General features: G+C 35.3%; 2 protein-coding genes and 1 long non-coding RNA gene across 4 annotated transcripts; 1 reads left to right on the forward strand and 2 right to left on the reverse strand.

The window, feature by feature from the left end:
* Positions 1 to 60: 60 nt before the first annotated feature.
* LOC149734921 (uncharacterized) lies at positions 61 to 4,190 on the reverse strand. The gene is made up of 8 exons (XM_089879518.1): positions 4,023 to 4,190; positions 3,342 to 3,452; positions 2,734 to 2,879; positions 2,278 to 2,422; positions 1,826 to 1,918; positions 1,502 to 1,613; positions 1,038 to 1,207; positions 61 to 639 (listed from the first exon to the last, which is right to left on the reverse strand). The coding sequence occupies exons 1-8, from the start codon at positions 4,130 to 4,132 to the stop codon at positions 477 to 479; spliced, it is 1,050 nt and encodes a 349-aa protein (XP_089735644.1). The 5' UTR covers positions 4,133 to 4,190; the 3' UTR covers positions 61 to 476.
* A 311-nt stretch (positions 4,191 to 4,501) lies between these two features.
* Positions 4,502 to 8,302, forward strand: LOC149734922 (uncharacterized). Of its 2 annotated transcripts, XR_016385150.1 has the most exons (5): positions 4,502 to 6,338; positions 6,390 to 6,446; positions 6,523 to 6,581; positions 6,636 to 6,671; positions 6,833 to 8,302. It is a non-coding gene; the product is annotated as an uncharacterized LOC149734922 (long non-coding RNA). The 2 variants fall into 2 exon arrangements; XR_016385149.1 differs by having other exon boundaries at positions 4,502 to 6,446.
* A 709-nt stretch (positions 8,303 to 9,011) lies between these two features.
* LOC149734923 (transcription regulator protein BACH1-like) lies at positions 9,012 to 18,521 on the reverse strand. Its single transcript, XM_089880350.1, has 17 exons — positions 18,298 to 18,521; positions 17,895 to 18,028; positions 15,681 to 15,802; positions 14,259 to 14,400; positions 14,051 to 14,136; positions 13,924 to 13,967; positions 13,590 to 13,630; positions 13,315 to 13,432; positions 13,001 to 13,080; positions 12,630 to 12,730; positions 12,203 to 12,358; positions 11,723 to 11,888; positions 11,478 to 11,573; positions 11,204 to 11,314; positions 10,866 to 10,988; positions 10,479 to 10,659; positions 9,012 to 9,842 (listed from the first exon to the last, which is right to left on the reverse strand). Exons 1-17 carry the CDS (start codon positions 18,344 to 18,346, stop codon positions 9,622 to 9,624), a joined length of 1,971 nt encoding a protein of 656 aa, XP_089736476.1. The 5' UTR covers positions 18,347 to 18,521; the 3' UTR covers positions 9,012 to 9,621.
* Positions 18,522 to 18,801: the final 280 nt, after the last annotated feature.

Below are 18,801 nucleotides of genomic sequence, written 5' to 3' on the forward strand. Positions count from 1 at the left end.
CTGATTTCTGTATCTCAACCAATCACAAGAAAGGAAGCAAATTCAAACTTACCAATCAGATAACGTATGAACTTTATTAAGCGCTCAGCAAAATACAGGTAGGTCTCATTGTTTAATTGCAATCAAATTATATAAAAGCGTATATTCTAATATAGTATTTACAAAAAGGTAATAATCTATAGAAAACATTTGACATACACTAAAAAATATATTCTACACTTGTTATTTCAGAAATTACTACTTTATTTCGCTTAAAAAGCAGAATGCAGGTTAAACGAATGGATGTCATTTATTTATCATGGCGGAGAAACGGCAGTCGTTATGAGACGGGTGTTGCCTCTAGTTTGTATCAACAACTGATCGCAAACAACCGGCAGACATGTAAGTTTTAAAGTTAAATGTTTGACCGTCATTTAAATCTTGAATGAATGTAATTTGTTTCATCCTCGCGTGACGTGCAAGGAGAGTCGTTTTCTTTAATCAGATCTACAACATTTCTTATTCGCGCATAACGCGAATGTGTACAACGTTGGTACAACGAAAAGTATGAGAAATGCGCCCCATGTACAAACGCCTACAATTGCCGCAATGAGAATCGGAGACGTTAGTGTTGACTGTAAGGACAATACTGCGCTCAATCTGTTAGAAACATGTTACAGTTAAATAGGGTAATAAAATTCACTTTATATAGTACTGTGGGTAAGATAGATACCGTTAGAGCATAATGTATATCATAGTAATAGGCCAACTCGTACTTGAATTCGGGGTAATGAACCAATAACTCGTGCTTGAATTTCAGGTCCCGTGGCGTGTCACGCTACAGTACGTTACCCATGTTAAATATGAATGAATGTAACCCATTTATCCTTGCATGGAGGGGCAACACAGCCGGTAACACACACGGGTGTTCGGTTTTACACACCTGGTGCCAGCTTACGAGTTGCAACGTATGCAAATTTGTGCGTGATTTTTTTTTAATTCCTGTTTTTGATCTTATGTATTTTTATGTACAAAATAATGATAGAAATACCACTTACTTCGTGTACATAAGAACCGACACGGGCGCTGTGGTCATCGCTGCTACAACAAGCAAGGCAAGAAAACATAAGATCAAAAACGCAATGAATAATTCGCAGCAATGGTTCCTTGGTTTTTGACTGGGTGAGCCTCCGAAGTGACGACGAAGGATTAGGAGCTGCCTCTGTTGCTAAGCGACGGAGAAAAATAGTAAGGTGTGAGATTGCTAATTAGCTGGTAAAACTTTGGAGGAATATTTTATTTATTTGTATTGTATGGTTACATTTTAGACAGCGCATAAGGGACCACTATGTTGAAGCAATTGCTGACGTTAAGTGTCTTGCCCAATACACACTTACGCCCACAATGGTAGCATAATCAAGCCTTGGACCTGTAAACTCTGGGTTTCATGACTGGTAATTACGGCAAATAAGTGTTATGTGTGAGACTTGAACCCAGTACACGTTGCGGTCATTTAAAATACCTGCATAACATAACGTTGGTAACGATATTCAGCTTCCAAAAATCCAACATAACCAACTGACATCATCACGCTTAAAAGTTTTCCACCAACTGCAATTAACCAGTAGAAGTCGCTAGAGAGCAATATAAATAATTATTCAGGATTTGATAAATGAATTCAACTTCTTTATCTTTGCGTGATAGGGCAACGACAGTTGTTGTAACACGGGTGGTCCGTTTTATACACCTCGTGCCCGCTTTTGGTGATTACGTTAGTTCGGAAATATGGGATATTATTTTCTAACATCAGTATCCATTTTACCCCGCCGTACTATATACCACTTACATAGATAGTGGGAAAATATGAGAATCGTTCCAATCGCTTAGTGGACTCAAATTGTTGCATGCTGATGTAAACGACGTATGGCATTTCCAACATCTGAAGAAAAAATGATGTTTTAACTTGGTTTGAATGAATGTAACTTATTTGTTCTTAGGGCAACGATAGTCGTGATAGCACAGGTGTTCTGTTTCATATGTCTTGTGCCCACTTACACGTATACACCTTGTGGGTAATTGTATTTTCTGCATGGCAGACAGCCCAAAACTGAAAGCTGGGTTGGAGCATTTATGGTTAAGTGTCTTGCCCAAGGACACATACGCCCACAACGGTAGCAGCTTTAAGCCCCAAACTCGTAAACTCTGGTCTAGAAACATTCGCACTACCCACGAGCGTGGGTTCTCATGACGTCACCGCTTTTATGACGTCATCAGTTAGTGTTTAAAATGTATTCTCACCTCAGACCAACAGGGGATAAAACCAACGACAAGGCATCAGTTGCTAAAGCGGCGAGTGTGACGTCATGAAAAAGAGCGAGCAAAATTACTGTAGCGTAACGGAGCACTCGTTTTATTCCTCTTTCCTCTTTGCGGAATGTGTAATCTGGAGGGAAAACAAAAATAGTTGCAACAGTAAAACTGAAAAGACCTTTAAAACGTGACAGGGTTTTAACATCTAATCAGGTCTATGAAAATAGCAACCTGGGTGTTGGAGTAATAGACCCTTTTGGCCAAATCTGAAGTCCCATTGTGTATATAGACGTAGTTTTTACGCGTATTTAACTATACCACCATACTTTTTATCTAACTTTTTTGTTAATATTATTAGCAAACTTTTTCCAGCATTTGATTGCGACTGTACTCTTTTTACAGATGCCAGGCTCGTATACCACCCTCGGTAGCTTAAATACGCACCAATATAGTCGTCTTCGTCTGATACGCCTTCGTCTCCGTCAAAACGTGGTGGATTAGATACTGCTATAACTGCAGGGAGCAAGATGAAACTGAAGCCAGCAATAACCAAGTACGCCCATGTAACTATTGTGCTGTCTTGAAAATTTCTGTCGAAAAGATTGTAAAAAAATGTTTATTGTAGTATAGTACTGTGGGGTAAGATGGATACCGTTAGCACATAATACCCTCATATTTCCTAATCGTGTTTTAACAATTAACAACATTCTTTTAAGAGTCGTGAGAATACGGGTATACGATTCTGAAAAATAATCTTTGTTTGCTACCACATGTGATAAAAAGAGAATGAAAACATGTCCCATTCGTGGTACAAGGCCTGCGTTGATTTTCTCGCGTGTTACAGTCTTATACAAATTCTAATTCTAATTATTAAATTTCATGCAAAACGCTTTGCGCGTTCTACAATTGCGTTTGAATTTAATCAGGTTTTCGTCTGGTTTTACTATAGAGTTGTTTAAGCAGTAAGTTGGAGTCGTACTGTAAATAACATAATCATATGATTATATTTGGATCAAAATGGTCTTGAACAGTACAATGTCATTTATACTTACGAGGTAACTAGTTCGGAATTTTGCTCAAAGAACTGGAAATTCTTACAATAACTCGTGTTTTGAAATGCCGGGACGGAGTTCCTTATTGCGAACGTTTGAAAGCTAAATAAACTGAAAAACATGGATGTTAGAAAGTGGAAAGTCATTTTACCACTAACCTAATTGTATGGCTTTACTTTTTTGTATGGCTTTACATGCTATGCAGACCATGTATCGGTCTGTTATATCTAAATAAGGTGTACACGCCCTATAAGGCCAATTGCCTGTAACAGCCACGCTTTTTAATTGACACTCTTTCCAACACTTTTTATCTATAGCGTGATCTAATATTCTGATTTATAACTTCGTAAATGTAAATTGGTATATTTTTTTTAACCAGGCAGTACATTTCGCTTCAGCATTGGTTTCTTTTTGAGTGTGTTCCTACAGCGAAAAATGCGAGGGGACCTGGGGTATTTATAAAGTCCAATCTAACGGCTGGAAATTGGTATTAAATTTCAAAGTTGTAATTGTGCAAAAATTAAGATTTTTGGCGAATGCTTTAAATTATACTAACAAATGGTAGGCCTATACGTGCGTTTAATGTGTTTAAATACGACCGCCATGCCTTGAAAAACAAGAAATTTCGCAATGTCACGGTCACATGCCTACAAAAGGAAACCATAACATAAGATAACGTACCTGATTTCGTTAAAGTGTATCAGCCAGTACAATAAAAAGCCATCCCCCGCAAAATCTGCCAGTTTAATTATAACGAACAGACTTATGGTAAACGTGTATCTTGCGCACATATTTGCAGAATCCTAGATTTTCAAATCAATATCTGCATAAATGATTTGTTTATATAAAAGTATAATCATGAAAATGCGTACTGGTATATATAACACATAGTACTGTGGGGTAAGATGGGACACCTTTAGCACTTAATATCTAAATATCCTGAATTAACAAGTCTATGGGAGTTGTGAGCATACGGTTTTGTGTTTTATGGTCTTTGAAATGTTTTTTGTTTACTACCAAGTTTGACGAGAAAATAGACAAAAAGGCGTCCTATCTTTCCCCACCTAATTATATAGTAGGGTGGGGGAAGATGGGACACCTTTTCATTCTATTTTCTCATCCCATTTGGTAGTAAACAAAGAAAATTCAAAGAATTATAAAATCGTATTCTCACGACTTCAATAAACCGTTGTTAATTGTTTAAAACACGATCTGGGCACTTAGATATTATATGTGCTAAAGGTGTCCCATCTTCCCCCACCCCACTATATATAACACAATAAGTGCCCTAGTATATAATAATTGCATAACGCTAGCCAAATCTTTATCGTATACTGACAATTAAAACGTTTTAAGTTTTCTTGTTTTCCATTCTGTACGACTGCAGCTGTAATAATTGTAATCCATATCCTAACAACCCATTTGCACGACTAAAAACGTTATTCAAATTTCATAAAAATCCAACGAAAAAAGCATTGCAGCTTCTGTATTAAAAACTTCATGCATATATCTTTACATTAAATAAACACTAAAATCGCATGGTAAACTTCCAAGTTCGTTGTTGGCATTTTATAAAACTGGCAAATACTGCAGTAAACGTACAGGCAACTTATACATATCATGGGTTTTTAAAACCACTAAATCAGCATGTTAGGACTTTCCAAAATTTCTGAGTAACTAAAAACAGTAAGCCTTTCTATTACGCGCACGAATGCGCAGCTCAGTACTTCCCGTTTTACGCTTCGGTTGCGTCTTAATATAGGTTCAGGTTAGCCTCCTTTTCTGCGGTCTAAAAACAACACCCAAAACGAGATGCCTCCTTTATGTATTGGGTAATATAGAAATGTTTATAACTGGCCATAGTACTGTAGTGTAAGATGGGATAACTTTTCGCACATAATAACCCATATTTCCTAATCGTTTTTTGTAACAATTAACAACGCGCTTTTAGGGTCGTGAGGATACAGTCATATAAATTTACAAATGTTATTTGTTTACTACCAAATGGGACGAAAACATGTCTCTACGTTAATTATGTTAATCAAATGCCGCAAGTTTCGCTCAAAAAGTTACATACGCGGTAACTCGTAAGCAGGCATGCGGTGTCTGAAACAGAACACTCAAGTTATAATGACTGTTTTTGCCCGCCACGCGAGGAAAACCATTCATTTAAATGTGCCCTGCGCCTTAAACCAGCAGTGTTTCCGCGATGTTAAAATATTAAACGGAGATGAAGAGAAAACAAAGTAAAAAATGACAGGAAACACTGAAATTCTAAGCGTTGATTGCCTCACCCCGCTTTTTCTTTACCATGCTTATAAACCGGAGCAATTGAGCCACATGTACACAACGACCACACTTCGGATGCTGCTGTTACTTCAACTGCTACAATGTATTGGATTTAATCTCAAGGTTTGAGTTAAGTACTATTTAAATTTAAACTAAATTTGTATTACTTTCTATTACTATTATACTTTCGTAGTGTTTTACTACGCTACTTTTACTATTATATTACTGTATTGTTGTTACTAATACTACATTATTATTATTATAACAGTAACGTGCCTTGCGTTTTACATTACATTCTAATTTATTGTTAGTTTACTTTTATCGTTAATTTATTATTTCAGGATTTGCTCGACAGTTCTTTAATACGTCAGTAGATACGTAACCTGCGACGTGGCATCGGAATGTTAATATTGCGTTCGTTACGTCACAATCGCTTCATTAACTTGCTACGTCACAATTTTACTCATTATGTCGCTAAAATCGGTAGAACATCGCGTCACAGCGTTCGCTTTCGCTTGCGATAACTACGTCATCGCTAGCCACGTCATAATGCGTTTATTCTGCGCGTGCGTTTCGCGACGCTTTTTATCATGGGGCCCCAAGCACGTTTTATGTTTGCGCAAGGCACGTTGATGATATGTTTTAATTTATTGTAATTATATTTTTGCTGCGGGTTTGCGCAAATGAAGAAAGAAGTTCAAAGAATCGGTAAAGTATAAATCACAATTGGCATTATAACGTACATAAGCTCTTTTCTAGAAGCATCGCTGATGTGACGTCACGAAGTGGTGATGACGCAACAGAAGAACCCACTTCGTAAGCTATTTTGTTTTGTCACTTAATAGTTTTCATAACTTGAAGAAGGCAGTTCTAGGATGTTTTATATTTTTAGAAAACGGTATGTGACGTCACAGAGTACCAAGCGAACGAGTTACGAAGCTCTAAATGAAGGTAGTTGTGACGTAATAATGTACACGATGTGTTTTAACGATTATATTGTTGCAGAAAAGCCGGCGAATGAAACCGCAAAAAAGGCACAAGGTATAGTTTGATAATAAAAACAAATAGGAATTTTAAGTAAAGTATACAATACCTTATAGTTAAGTATAAATTATTTAAGTAAAATGAGATACATTGTAAATGGAATGCATTTTACGTATATATGTAACAAGTTGTGTAACTAATGTTTCCTGTATTCGCAGACGAAGAACAAAGACGAAGACGCCGATAAAGGATGCCGGTTTGAGGTTTTGAGTGTTTATTATTGTGTGTTGAATGATTGGGAAGCACTTTTACAGTGTTGCCAGACTGGTTGTCCCTTGACTGGTGCACTCTTACAGTGTTGCCAGTCATTTTGTGTTGCTAGTCATTTTTGCTGGATCTAACGTTTGCCAGCTGTTTTTGAAAGTCACTACTATAGTGCATTTTGCATGTCACTGAAATATATGCAATGAAATTATGGCGAACATCCTGCTGGATCGGATTTTGTTGTTATACACTCTATTGGGTACTTCGTCTACAAAGATTGAATCTTTCAGCGATTCTGTATAGACCTAATCGCTTGGTGAGAACGCTGTATTGGTACACAAATACTCTGGTATATATTAACACACTTTATAATATACGCGCCTTTTTAACACTTAAATTCCCTTGTATTTTAAATTCCCCCTAATTAAATTAAGTTTTAATAAATGTTATGATAATTCATTTCAATAAATGTAACTTATGATAATTCATTTCAATAAATGTAACTTAAACTTCCCAACGTTAATAACTATATATTGAAACGTCATGTAGCGCGATTGGGACGATGGCCACGTCACAATTGCGCTACGACGTCGATACGGTGGGTCAGAGCATTGTCCTGACCCTGCGTTCGGTGCGGTTACGTCAGTTTTGATTGAGTTGCGTCACGGCCAGGTTGTTGCGTGGACGTCGCCGCCAGTGATGCTACGCTAGGCATTTAGGTCACTGTCAATGCGGTTCGTAACCACCGGGCGCAGTTTCGTAACGGTCGATGCGGTGCGTAGCAGCCGAACGATATTATATTGCGTGAAGATATAACGAGAGTATCGCGGTACCAACATGGCGACTTATCTTGGGGTTAGGACATACGGAGCTGTTGTTGGCTTCGATTCCTTGGGGTCGGACATTCAATATGGTGTACACTGCAAATGATTATCCTTCAGGATTTGAACCATATTTTCTTTGAATATGTTTCAATGATCATGTCCGCGTTAATTACTTTTTGCTTGTCCCCTTTTTGTATGATTGAGCTGTTGTGTTTGTTGCACGTTTGGCACAATTTTTCTCTGCACTCGTAGTAATATTTTTGTCTTTTTGTCGGCGTGTTATTTGTATTCGTTGTACAATTTTTGTCTATTGGGGTACTTTAACCTGCGTGGACAGTAACATCCCGCAAGGGTTTCTCACCTAAGTAGAAACCCACTACCTTTGGCTGGGGGCTTGTCGTGCCGTAGTGGCTTTCCACCAACGCCAGCCACATAAATTATGAAGGTATTTTAATCCTGGTATTATTTTTCAGAAGAGAATTTCTTTACCACGTTGTTTTAGAACAGAATATTGAAGTGCTGTGTTTAGCTGTATGCTCCATATATGTCGCACTGTTGATTTTCATATCTACGAATTCAGAATAAACTGTACCAACTTTACGTATTTATTGCTTTATTGTGTAATTATATAGCACTTTGGGATACGATGGGACACCTTTAGCACATTTTACAAATATCTTGATCGTGTTAACGATTTATGGAAGTTCTGAGGATACGGGTTTTTAATTCATTAAATGTTCTTTGTTTACTACCAAATTGGACAGAAAAATAGATACCAAATTGGACAGAAAAATAGAATATGAAAAGGTGTCCCATTTTCCCTTCATACGATTTAAGAGTGAGGACCGTACACGCTAAAGCTGGGAAAGTGGCCGCTATTCCGCTACTGTATCTGGCTAGAAGTCGTTATAAATAGCCGTCTAAATTAGCGAACATATCCAGCCAAAAGTAGCTCTGTCTGCCTAAAGTAGCAACTGTTTCTAGCATGAAGTACCCGATTTAAATGACCTACCATTTCTATAACCTAAAGTAGCCAATCCTACATATAAAACTGTATAATGTTTTCTACGAAAATGCTCAATTTTCATACTTTTATCATTTTTACTTTAAACAAATTATTAACTCAAATAAATGATCAAAAGTGTCAGAAAACTGGTCCCAAGCTTCCTAGCCACAGAACTTGCAGCTGTATGAGAACATACAGGTACGTGAAACAGACTCTCTACACCAATGTACAAACAACAGTTTCTACAAAGACAAAAATAAATAAGGACACTTAATACTAGAATGGCAATCAGAGGCATTATTAGGGAACTGCTTATTTTTGAAAAAAAAATTAAAAACTTCGCATCTTTTCATCTTAGGAAAAAAATTAAAATTTTTCACTTTCGACAAAAACCATGTACTTTTTTTCGGAATAAAATTGAGTAAAATGATTTTTACACTTTCGGTAAAACTAAAAATCAATTAAAAATTAATGAATATGTAGTGAGCCACTGCCAAATGTCCATTAAAACTGCTTTTTTTGGTAAAAGAAACATTCCTCTAATTAATGGAACACGAATGTAAATAGCATGGGCACAAATTTAGCCAAAAAACGTCGGAAATAGAACTTAACATTCGTAGTACTTTGGGTTAAGACGGATACTGTTAGCAGATAATATCACATATTACATTTACTTTATGATCGTGAGGATACGGTTATATGATTCTGTTAACAGTCTTTGTCTACTACCAAATGGAACATAATAAAAACATGGATAACTTACCCCTATATATTTATATTAACATATGCACTTTGTTCAATATGTGACCATTTAACTGTAATCGAGTGTATGAAACATTAACCTTTTAAGTTGGTAAAGCAAAATGACCTAATTTTAATTCGCATTTGAAATAAAGAAAATCACACGATTAAATTATGTCGGCCGAAATTCAGTTTCTTTAGTGACGTAAACTCTCGGCGTATCTACGTCCATTTTTTTGGGGCTTGTTGGGGGGTTATGGGTTACCCCTTGTAAGGAGGGGGCTTTTTCCGCCCCTTCTTGTACAGTTGTAACCTCAGGATGGGGCTCCGTTAGTTCGGAGGTGTATGAGTTGGTGGAACAGCCGCTTGGACTACAAGGTTTGGCACACATGTCTGTTGGGATAAGAGGGTTATGGTTGGTGCTCACTGTCCAGTCATAGGTTGTAACATTTTATATGCTGTATTCATACACTTCATGTTCACTGTCGAGTTATAACATGAGTGTCTTCTCATACATCAGACACACATGGTGTATTCATACACCTTATGCTCACTGTTGAGTTATAACATGGGTTTCTTCTTATACACCAGACACACATGGTGTATTCATACACCTTATGCTCACTGTTGAGTTATAACAAGGGTGTCTTCTTATACACCAGACACACATGGTGTATTCATACACCTCATGCTCACTGTTGAGTTATAACATGGGTGTCTTCTTATACACCAGACACACATGGTGTATTCATACACCTTATGCTCACTGTTGAGTTATAACATGGGTGTCTTCTTATACACCAGACACACATGGTGTATTCATACACCTTATGCTCACTGTTGAGTTATAACAAAGGTGTCTTCTTATACACCAGACACACATGGTGTATTCATACACTTCATGCTCACTGTTGAGTTATAACATGGGTGTCTTCTTATACACCAGACACACATGGTGCATACTGCATTTGCTCACTGTCTATTACATTAATTTTTTCAGTGATGCCAGATCAAAAAAATGAAACTCACCGGCAACACTGTCTTCTCCATCACACACAACTACAACATCTTGTTGTGACATCATAGAGCATGGTGATGACATCATAGGGCATGATTGTGACATCACAGAGCACAGGGAGAATGGGGGAAGGGTAGAACACGGTAGTTTACAAAACCTTTCGGCAAGTTCTCTAGCATTGTCGGACTCCATCTGGAAATAAGTTGTTTTTATGAAAATCTTTTGTTTTAGTGTGATCTTAAAGGAACGACGTTTCGTCTGCCAAACAGTAAAACATCATCAAGATTTGTGGTTAAGTAAACTAACTAAATCAAAATCGTGATTAAATCTTAAAATGTACAGTAATCTATAGATTCTCCACATAAATTGTAAAAATTCATAATAGAAATAGCATTAACCTTAAAATAGTCGGCCATAGAAGCGACAATATGGTCACCAGGGGCGCTATCAGAGTTTTCGGTCTCCGGGCACGCTTCACTGGTTTCGCTACTTTGTTTACAAAGCTTGAAATCCGAGAAAACCTGAAAATAGAAATATTATATTACTTGATTTACTTGTACACCTCATGCTTGCTGTCGAGTTATAACATGGGTGTCTTATTATACACAAATCATACATGGTGTATTCATACACCTCATGCTCACTGTTGAGTTATAACATGGGTGTCTTCTCATACACAAGACACACATGGTGTATTCATACACCTCATGCTCACTGTCAAGACCCCACACCTCACCTGTTCATATCGTTTTTGAAACATCTCAGCAAGTTTGAGTGATTTATCCTGACAAGTCCTTCTTTCTCCCATTAGGTTTAAATGTTCTTCTCGTAACTGTTCAAGTTGGCACTGAAAACGGAAATGAGAAAAAATTTACAAGGGGAATTGAAAACAAAATCATTAATCTGGCACAAAACTTTAAAAAAAGCAGTCAAAAACAAATCGAAAAAAATAAAACCCAAAAGTTCCTAAATAAAATTTATATTTGTTCGTAACAACAGCCTTGTAAAACCTGTAAAGATCTGATACAATCCATTTTCCTCTTTCTACATCTTTGAGCAGCGATTCTGTTCTTTCCCCTCCTCCTGATCTCATGGATTGCAGTTATCTAAAAGACAAATATTTTTATCAAAAGTGAAAAAATGCTAAAAAACACAAATTACGGTAAGAAAAAAAATTAGCTAGAGGCAAAAATATCCAAAAAAATTGCGGTAAACCTAACATAGACCAAGAACAATAGAAAAACAAACGATTTACTTGTTGTGGGGAAAGTGAGGGGTTCCGATTGAGCAGTTCTTGCAGTTGTGTCCTCGGGAGTTTGGTGATCTCGTTTATGGAGAACGGAAGGACAACATCAGATTGTTTCCGGAGTTTTCCACAATTTTCACTCGAGTAGTTGCCAGCACATTTACCTTGCATGTAGCTGGAAATGGAACACAAATTATTCTTTTTATTCTTTTTTATAATGTTAAGGGTGCCTGATGTCAAAACAGGGGCGATCTTATGTTTACACACCTCATTTTTTTGCTTAAAACAACTTTTACTCTGCTGGTACGGGACTATACAAATAGGATGAGCCAAAAGTTGCTGCATATATTTTTAAAACCTCAGATTTGGTTGGTCATTTTCTTGTAATTAAATGTAACTCCTAAGTTCCATACATAAAAATACCAGTTGTGTTCTGTTTGTTCTTTTTAGGACACCACAGTGGACATAATATGATACATTAAAACTTACAAACTTCGTTCTGAATCATCATCAGCGCTTAATGCTTCGTCAGTGTCCGAGTTATAATTTGATCCACATTTATTGACGTGAGAACTTTGTGAATATGATATCGTGCACATGGGACGATCATATGATGATGGGTCATAAGGTACTTTAGTAGGGTACCTGAGAAATATGGGGTAAAAGGTAATTTTAGTTACTTATTTATCATCACGTGGCGGGATAACGACAGTCGTTTTAACACGAGTCACGAGTGTTATGTTTCATACACCACATGCCAGCTTACGAATTACCGTGTATGTAACTTTGTGGGTATTTATTTTTCTGTATGAATGGCAATTTAGATAACTCAGAGCCATGAGCCATGAGCCATGGTGTTGGTAAAAATCATTTAAATTAAAATTTTTATTGGGAGTAATGCAAGGAATTGGCTTACCTTATTTGTTGGCTGTTGTAAGATGGTTGATCGCATGATGGCACAGTTTTAGTGCATGGGAGTCGGTAGTTTTGCTGTTGCAAGAAATGTTGTAACATCATCTGTGAATGACAAGGTATTAGGTGGAAGATAGATATAAGGAAAATGAAATGGCTCAATTGTTTGTAGAGAGGTTACTGGTTTAAGGCTAAAGGTTGCTACCATTGTGGGTGTATATGTGGGCAATACACTTAATGGTAACAGTAACTACATAAGTGGGCACGAGGTGTATGAAATAAAACAACCATGTTATAACGACTGTTGCTATATAATTTCCAAAATTGGAAATATAGTAAAACCACATAATTGCCGTTGATTATGACATCACATACCTGTTGTTGAGCCTTGGGCAACGAGGATAAGTTGATTGTTTCAGCACCGGGAGGCAGTACAGAGGTGATGGGCTTTATGTCTGGAATGTATTCAGTTTTTATTTTTATTTTTTATTGGTTGTTTTCTTCCCTTTTTCGGGCACGAGGTGTGTGAAACAGAACATATAACAAATGTCATTTCCCCACGACACGAAGACAAATAAGTTAAGTTTATCACATTTTTTAACGAGGTGTATGAAACAGAACACCTGTATTATAACAACTGCCGTTGCCCTGCCACGCCAAGATAAATAAGCTACATTCACTCATCTAACCTGGTATTGGTGTAGCAGTCGATGGTTTAACGTCTGAACTCGTTGGTTTCGAGTTTAAACTAAGTTTGGCCATTAGAGGGCAGTCTCCCTTTGAATTTTTCACATCATCTTCGCAAGTCTAAATGTTTGAATTATTTACCTTTATTACATATGACGAATTTTTTTCAAATTACATGAAATTTAAGTTAAAAATGCCAATACCAGCAGCATGATCTTGTGTTATCACTATATACACCCTTACTTAACTGTATTGTAACCTAATACATTCTACTTACCGAGGTGTATGGGTTCTTAGTCTCCACACAGCATTCGGTGCCTAAATAAAAAAACACAATAAAATATATTTATATATTCATTACAATTTTTTTTAAAGTTTTACTAAAGCTTTTGAAATGACATTGCTATAAAGGTGACACTCTTAGTTAAAAAAAACTTTTTTTGGGAAGTAAAATAATTTTTAAGTGTAAATCCGGGGGTAAATACACATGTCATTCTTGTTTTACATTAGGCCTATGATTTTATATATATATATACTATGTATAATGTATATTCTATTCTGTATATATATATATATATATATGTAGTAAAAATAAAATACTAATTACCTACCTTCTGAACAGGGGTCTGTTGTTTTGGAAGCCATTACAACTTTTCTGGAGAAAAAAAGTCCGATTGTTTATATTACAGATAAGCATTATGTTAAATACTAGCATAGGCCTACTGAATGTAAAGGTACCTTGATATTGTGCTGTTTTTGCAAGCTTTTGAACCATCTGCACATTGGGCAACTGCAGTAGGGTCAGAGGTTTCTTGGAAAAGTTTCTGTAAAAAAAAAATAAAGTCAAAGTAAAATATTTAAAGTCAGAAAGTTTTTAAGTTTAAAACAAAAAAAAATACAAATTTTTGCAGGAACAAATTATTTTTTAACGTAAAAAATAACCAACCTGTTTTAGCAGGTTAAGACAGGAATATTCCAGATTTTTGACATCTAGTTCTCGAGCTGCAGCCAAAACATGATTGATATTACCTCGTGACACGGTCAGTTTTGAGGTATATGCAAATTCTAATAGACTTTCCATGCCAAGTCTGTAATAGAAAACATGTATGTTAAAATTTAAAGGAAATATTACACAATGTTAAAATATAAAGGCATATCACTTACACTGTATCAGTAAGTTACACGCATGTTAAAATGTAAACTGTTTCTGCCAGGCATAATATACCAATACACATTAAAATGTAAGCTGGTTCTGTCAGGCATATAAAATAAATGCAAGTTAAAATTTAAACTATTAATGCAGACATATAAAACAGAAAACAAAAAAGGCATATTACACTTGTCCCTCAGGATATTAAACAATTGCATATTAAACAAAGCATGTTAAAAGTCAGAGTGACTGAGCAGAATGCTATCTTGGCATAGCTCTATGCACTTCACAAGTGCTTATATACTAAACTACTGTCTGTGTAGTTATGTAGCCATGTTATAACTGCATTTTGTATTGAAGTAGAAAACTTTTAACATTTTTTACATGGCGAACTTTTTAGGAAAATATTAAAAATTACTCTTTATAGTTTAAAATCACTTTTTTTAAATAAAAAATAAAAATCACTCATTAAAATGTATATTCACTTTTTAAAGGAAATAATACGAAATAGACTTTAAAATTTTAAATATTTCTGGAGCGCCGACCCATGCTGTTCAAACAGTTAGCTTTGTGTTCATACTGCTCGACAAATATTAGCCCAAATGACTGAAACTTTTCATGTTTCACAGAATGTAGGGGAAAGGGTAAGTATGTGTACTGACCTAATGAAAGTCACCCTTACGGCAGCATTTTAATCAACTGAAAAATGAAACAAAATGTAAGGGAAAGGGCATGTGTACTAACATAATGAAAGTCACGCTTACTGCAAGATTCTGATCAACTGAAAAATGATGTAACTGGAACACCAGTGAAATACAGCTTTCTCAGGGCAATGACAGTGGTTATAACTTTTAGGAGTTCTGTTTCATACACTTTAGTTGTGCCCACTTACAAGTTTCCATGTATATAACTTTGTAGGTAAATATTTTAAGAGATTTTTTTTAGTTAATGCCTTAAAATTTGGACAACCCATTAGTGACCAGCGTGTTAAAGCAATTGTCGTTAAACATCTTGTCCAAAGACACCACACACCCCCACTATGGTAGCAGCATCAAGGCTCAAACCTAAAGCATATTGGCCACAGGCAGGCAAGCTACCCACTACTATGCCTTGACACAGTAATTTGCCTATACTAAAAGGTACAATGGTACATACACATTAATTTATATATATATATATATATATATATCAAATAAATGTCATAATATTAGTCCTTACCTGCTTATACTACTTAGTTCAAGAACAATATTGTGACTGACATTGGCAGGGTCCGTTATAATTCCATTAAAATATGAGCTACATGCTGCCAATACTGCTTTATGCGCTTGTAGTTCAACACCCTGCAATGTAAAATAGTTACAAAAAAATATATTACTCTTTTAGCATCTTATCTGGTTTAAAAATGTGTATTATGTTCAAGGTTTGGTCTGCCAAGACTTATAAAGGAATGTGGCCCTGCCAGAAGTAACATAACACTGTCTTAGTGCAGTGTGTATGAACAAGACTATCTCTACATATTGTATAGGTGAGTATATTATATACTTTACTTTTTAATTAATTTGGGGGGTTTCAAATTTTCAATTATAGCTAAGGTTTAAGACTTTGGCAACTAAATGGAATTAAATATTTAAAAAGTTGATAAGAAATGCTATGTGCATACAGTTATGTAACTTTAATTGATTTCATTAAAAAAACAACATCAAATTCTACAGTAAACCTTAATTTGTTATTACAGCAGTTCCGAGGCTATTTATAACTTCTTGGTAAAAGACAATAGGAGTCAGAAACGCTATTGAAAATGTGCTGACTAAAACGCTTAGTCATCATGAGTAGCTTTGTTTACATACATGGTGGTTAAGTGGACGATGCCTAAGAGGTTGCCATTCCTTGGCTGTGTAAACAATAGCTCTTTGTTGCTATAGGTTAACTACATACCTATAAATACTTCTGCACTAAAAGCACAGATTTTAAAATGACAAAACAGTTTCCTACTCTTACTAAGCAACAAATATTTTGACAGATTTTAAAATGACAAAGTTTTCTCTAGTTTGAATCACCAAGAAAATTTCTGGCATTATAGGACAATAATATGTATAGTAACTACATACACACTTTTGCACCAAAGCACAGACTATAAATAAGAGTTTTTTTTCATTTAAAATGACAAAGAAAATGTCCGACTTTATAATCAGAGAAATTAAATGGTTAATTACATCCACATTTCTGTACTAAAGCAAATCCTGTATTTCCCTATTTTAAATAACAAAGAAAAAAGACAAAAGAAATTTACATCCCACAATTGGTAAGTAGAATTAACTGGGTTAACAGTTCTTCCACCCACACAAAGTGTGAGCTCCCATTTTAAACAATATCAAGTAGCTCGTAACTCAAAGAACAAACACACTGCTGTGTAAGCAAATTGTCTGGTCTGGTTCCTACAATGTTATAAGTATTAACTTCCAACCTGTGACATAGATAGGTCTAAAACACTTTATTCTTTCAGAGTGCATATAAAGTCTTATAAATGACCACAATAAGGCTAACAGATTACTTTTAGCTATATAAGTCTACTATATTTTTATCATGCAAATATACAAAGGCATAGAAGTATAATATAGTTCCTCTTTTGTTTTGTAGTATAATTTCAACAGACAATGATAAAATGAGTAAAATTCCTTTACATTTTTGAGATATTGCTTTGCAACAATACTTAAATAAACATCAAATCTATAGTATGTGAACCACTTAACATAAGATTTAATTCATTAAATTTTCTTCATTAGTAGGAGTTATAATGAGTGAATTAACATAACGCTAGAGCCTCAAGGCCCAAGTATATTTGATTAATACATTTACAAATAACATGTGTTATAAATATACCCTAGGCTTGCTGTATAAAGATTAATGAATTTGAACTTTTTGCTTAAGGTTATCTGATAAGCATATGGTATGATTCATCTAATCTGTGATAAGTGAAAGTGCATTGGGTTAATGCGTTTATTAGAAGTATGATCTTTCTGTGCTGACTCAGACATTCAAGTCTTATTTGTCATAGTTTAGTTGATACATGATTAACTGTTAACTGAGTGGGCGTTATAAAGTACTTTAAGTTTAAACACACATGTCAAAGAGGCCTTACTGTGAGTTTAAAGGGTGCATGTTTTTCAATTTAAAAACCTGGAGTGATATTGTTAAAAAACAGCTAATACACTCATAGTTGTCAAACATCTGAAATCTTATTGATTAATGTGGCAAATGCAATTAACTTGGCTGTTTGTTTGTATTTTTACACGCTATTTTTTCACGCGCCAATTTTTGCCCTAATAAATTAAGGTTTGATACAGCAGTATTGATTAAAATTTTATAAACAACCCATGCAAATCTGGCATACACACAGTTTACCAAATAACACAAGCATAAAACGCAGCATACCTCTACAATTACAGTCATGTCACATAGTAGACCACTTCTTCTTTGTTCGTTAAGTGTAGCAAGTACATTATTTGAATGTATGTTCGATTCATACACGTACTGTGGTTGGACATCACAATGTTCTGGGATGTAATCTGTAAAAATGATAATACAAGTTTATTAATCTTAATTAACAGTCTACTAAATTAATATAGGCCTTTATATAATGTTACTTACAGTGTAAAACGGTCACAAAGAGCTTTAAAATAATTACTTTTTTAGCATACACACTACAACAGTTTGTAAACTTCTACTTTGACTACGTTTTTATATACCAATAAACGTTAAATATAGTAAACGAGCCGAAAAATACTATTTTACATGTCTGGTGGCAGAAGTAACAGAATAAGGATAACTCAAATACCTGTAGGCTGTTCTTGTGCTAACGTTACTATGACTGCAGATTTCTCCATATTTTGAAATCATGAACATACAAGAATGAAAATTAAGGATCAGTATACGTCCAACGTTTTACGTCCTTTTTAAACCCCTCGATGTTTCGAAACACACGAGAATTGGACACCTTACTTGGCGTTAAAATACACCTTTACCGTCTATATCCTGTATATAATTATAAACATAAAGTTAAAGTCTCAGTCATACAATAATTTTAACCTTTTTGTGCCTAACAGCTGGGTTAAAACACGAAATACCACCAGAATGAAAGAGGGAACTTTATTTTGGGAATTCACGTATATGGAAACGAAAAAGTGCGACCGTACGTCATAAAGTGTTTCCTTTCCAAGAAATAGGAGTTTCCCGCCAACATTTTTCCTTGACACAGAATGTCAAATACTAAACAAATCATCAAAAATCTATGTTTAAAAAAAAAGTCATGTAAAAATTCTGTAATTAAACAGGAAAACAG

Source organism: Ciona robusta, chromosome 6, assembly GCF_009617815.1.
Source record: "Ciona robusta chromosome 6, ASM961781v2".
Lineage (NCBI taxonomy): Eukaryota > Metazoa > Chordata > Ascidiacea > Phlebobranchia > Cionidae > Ciona > Ciona robusta.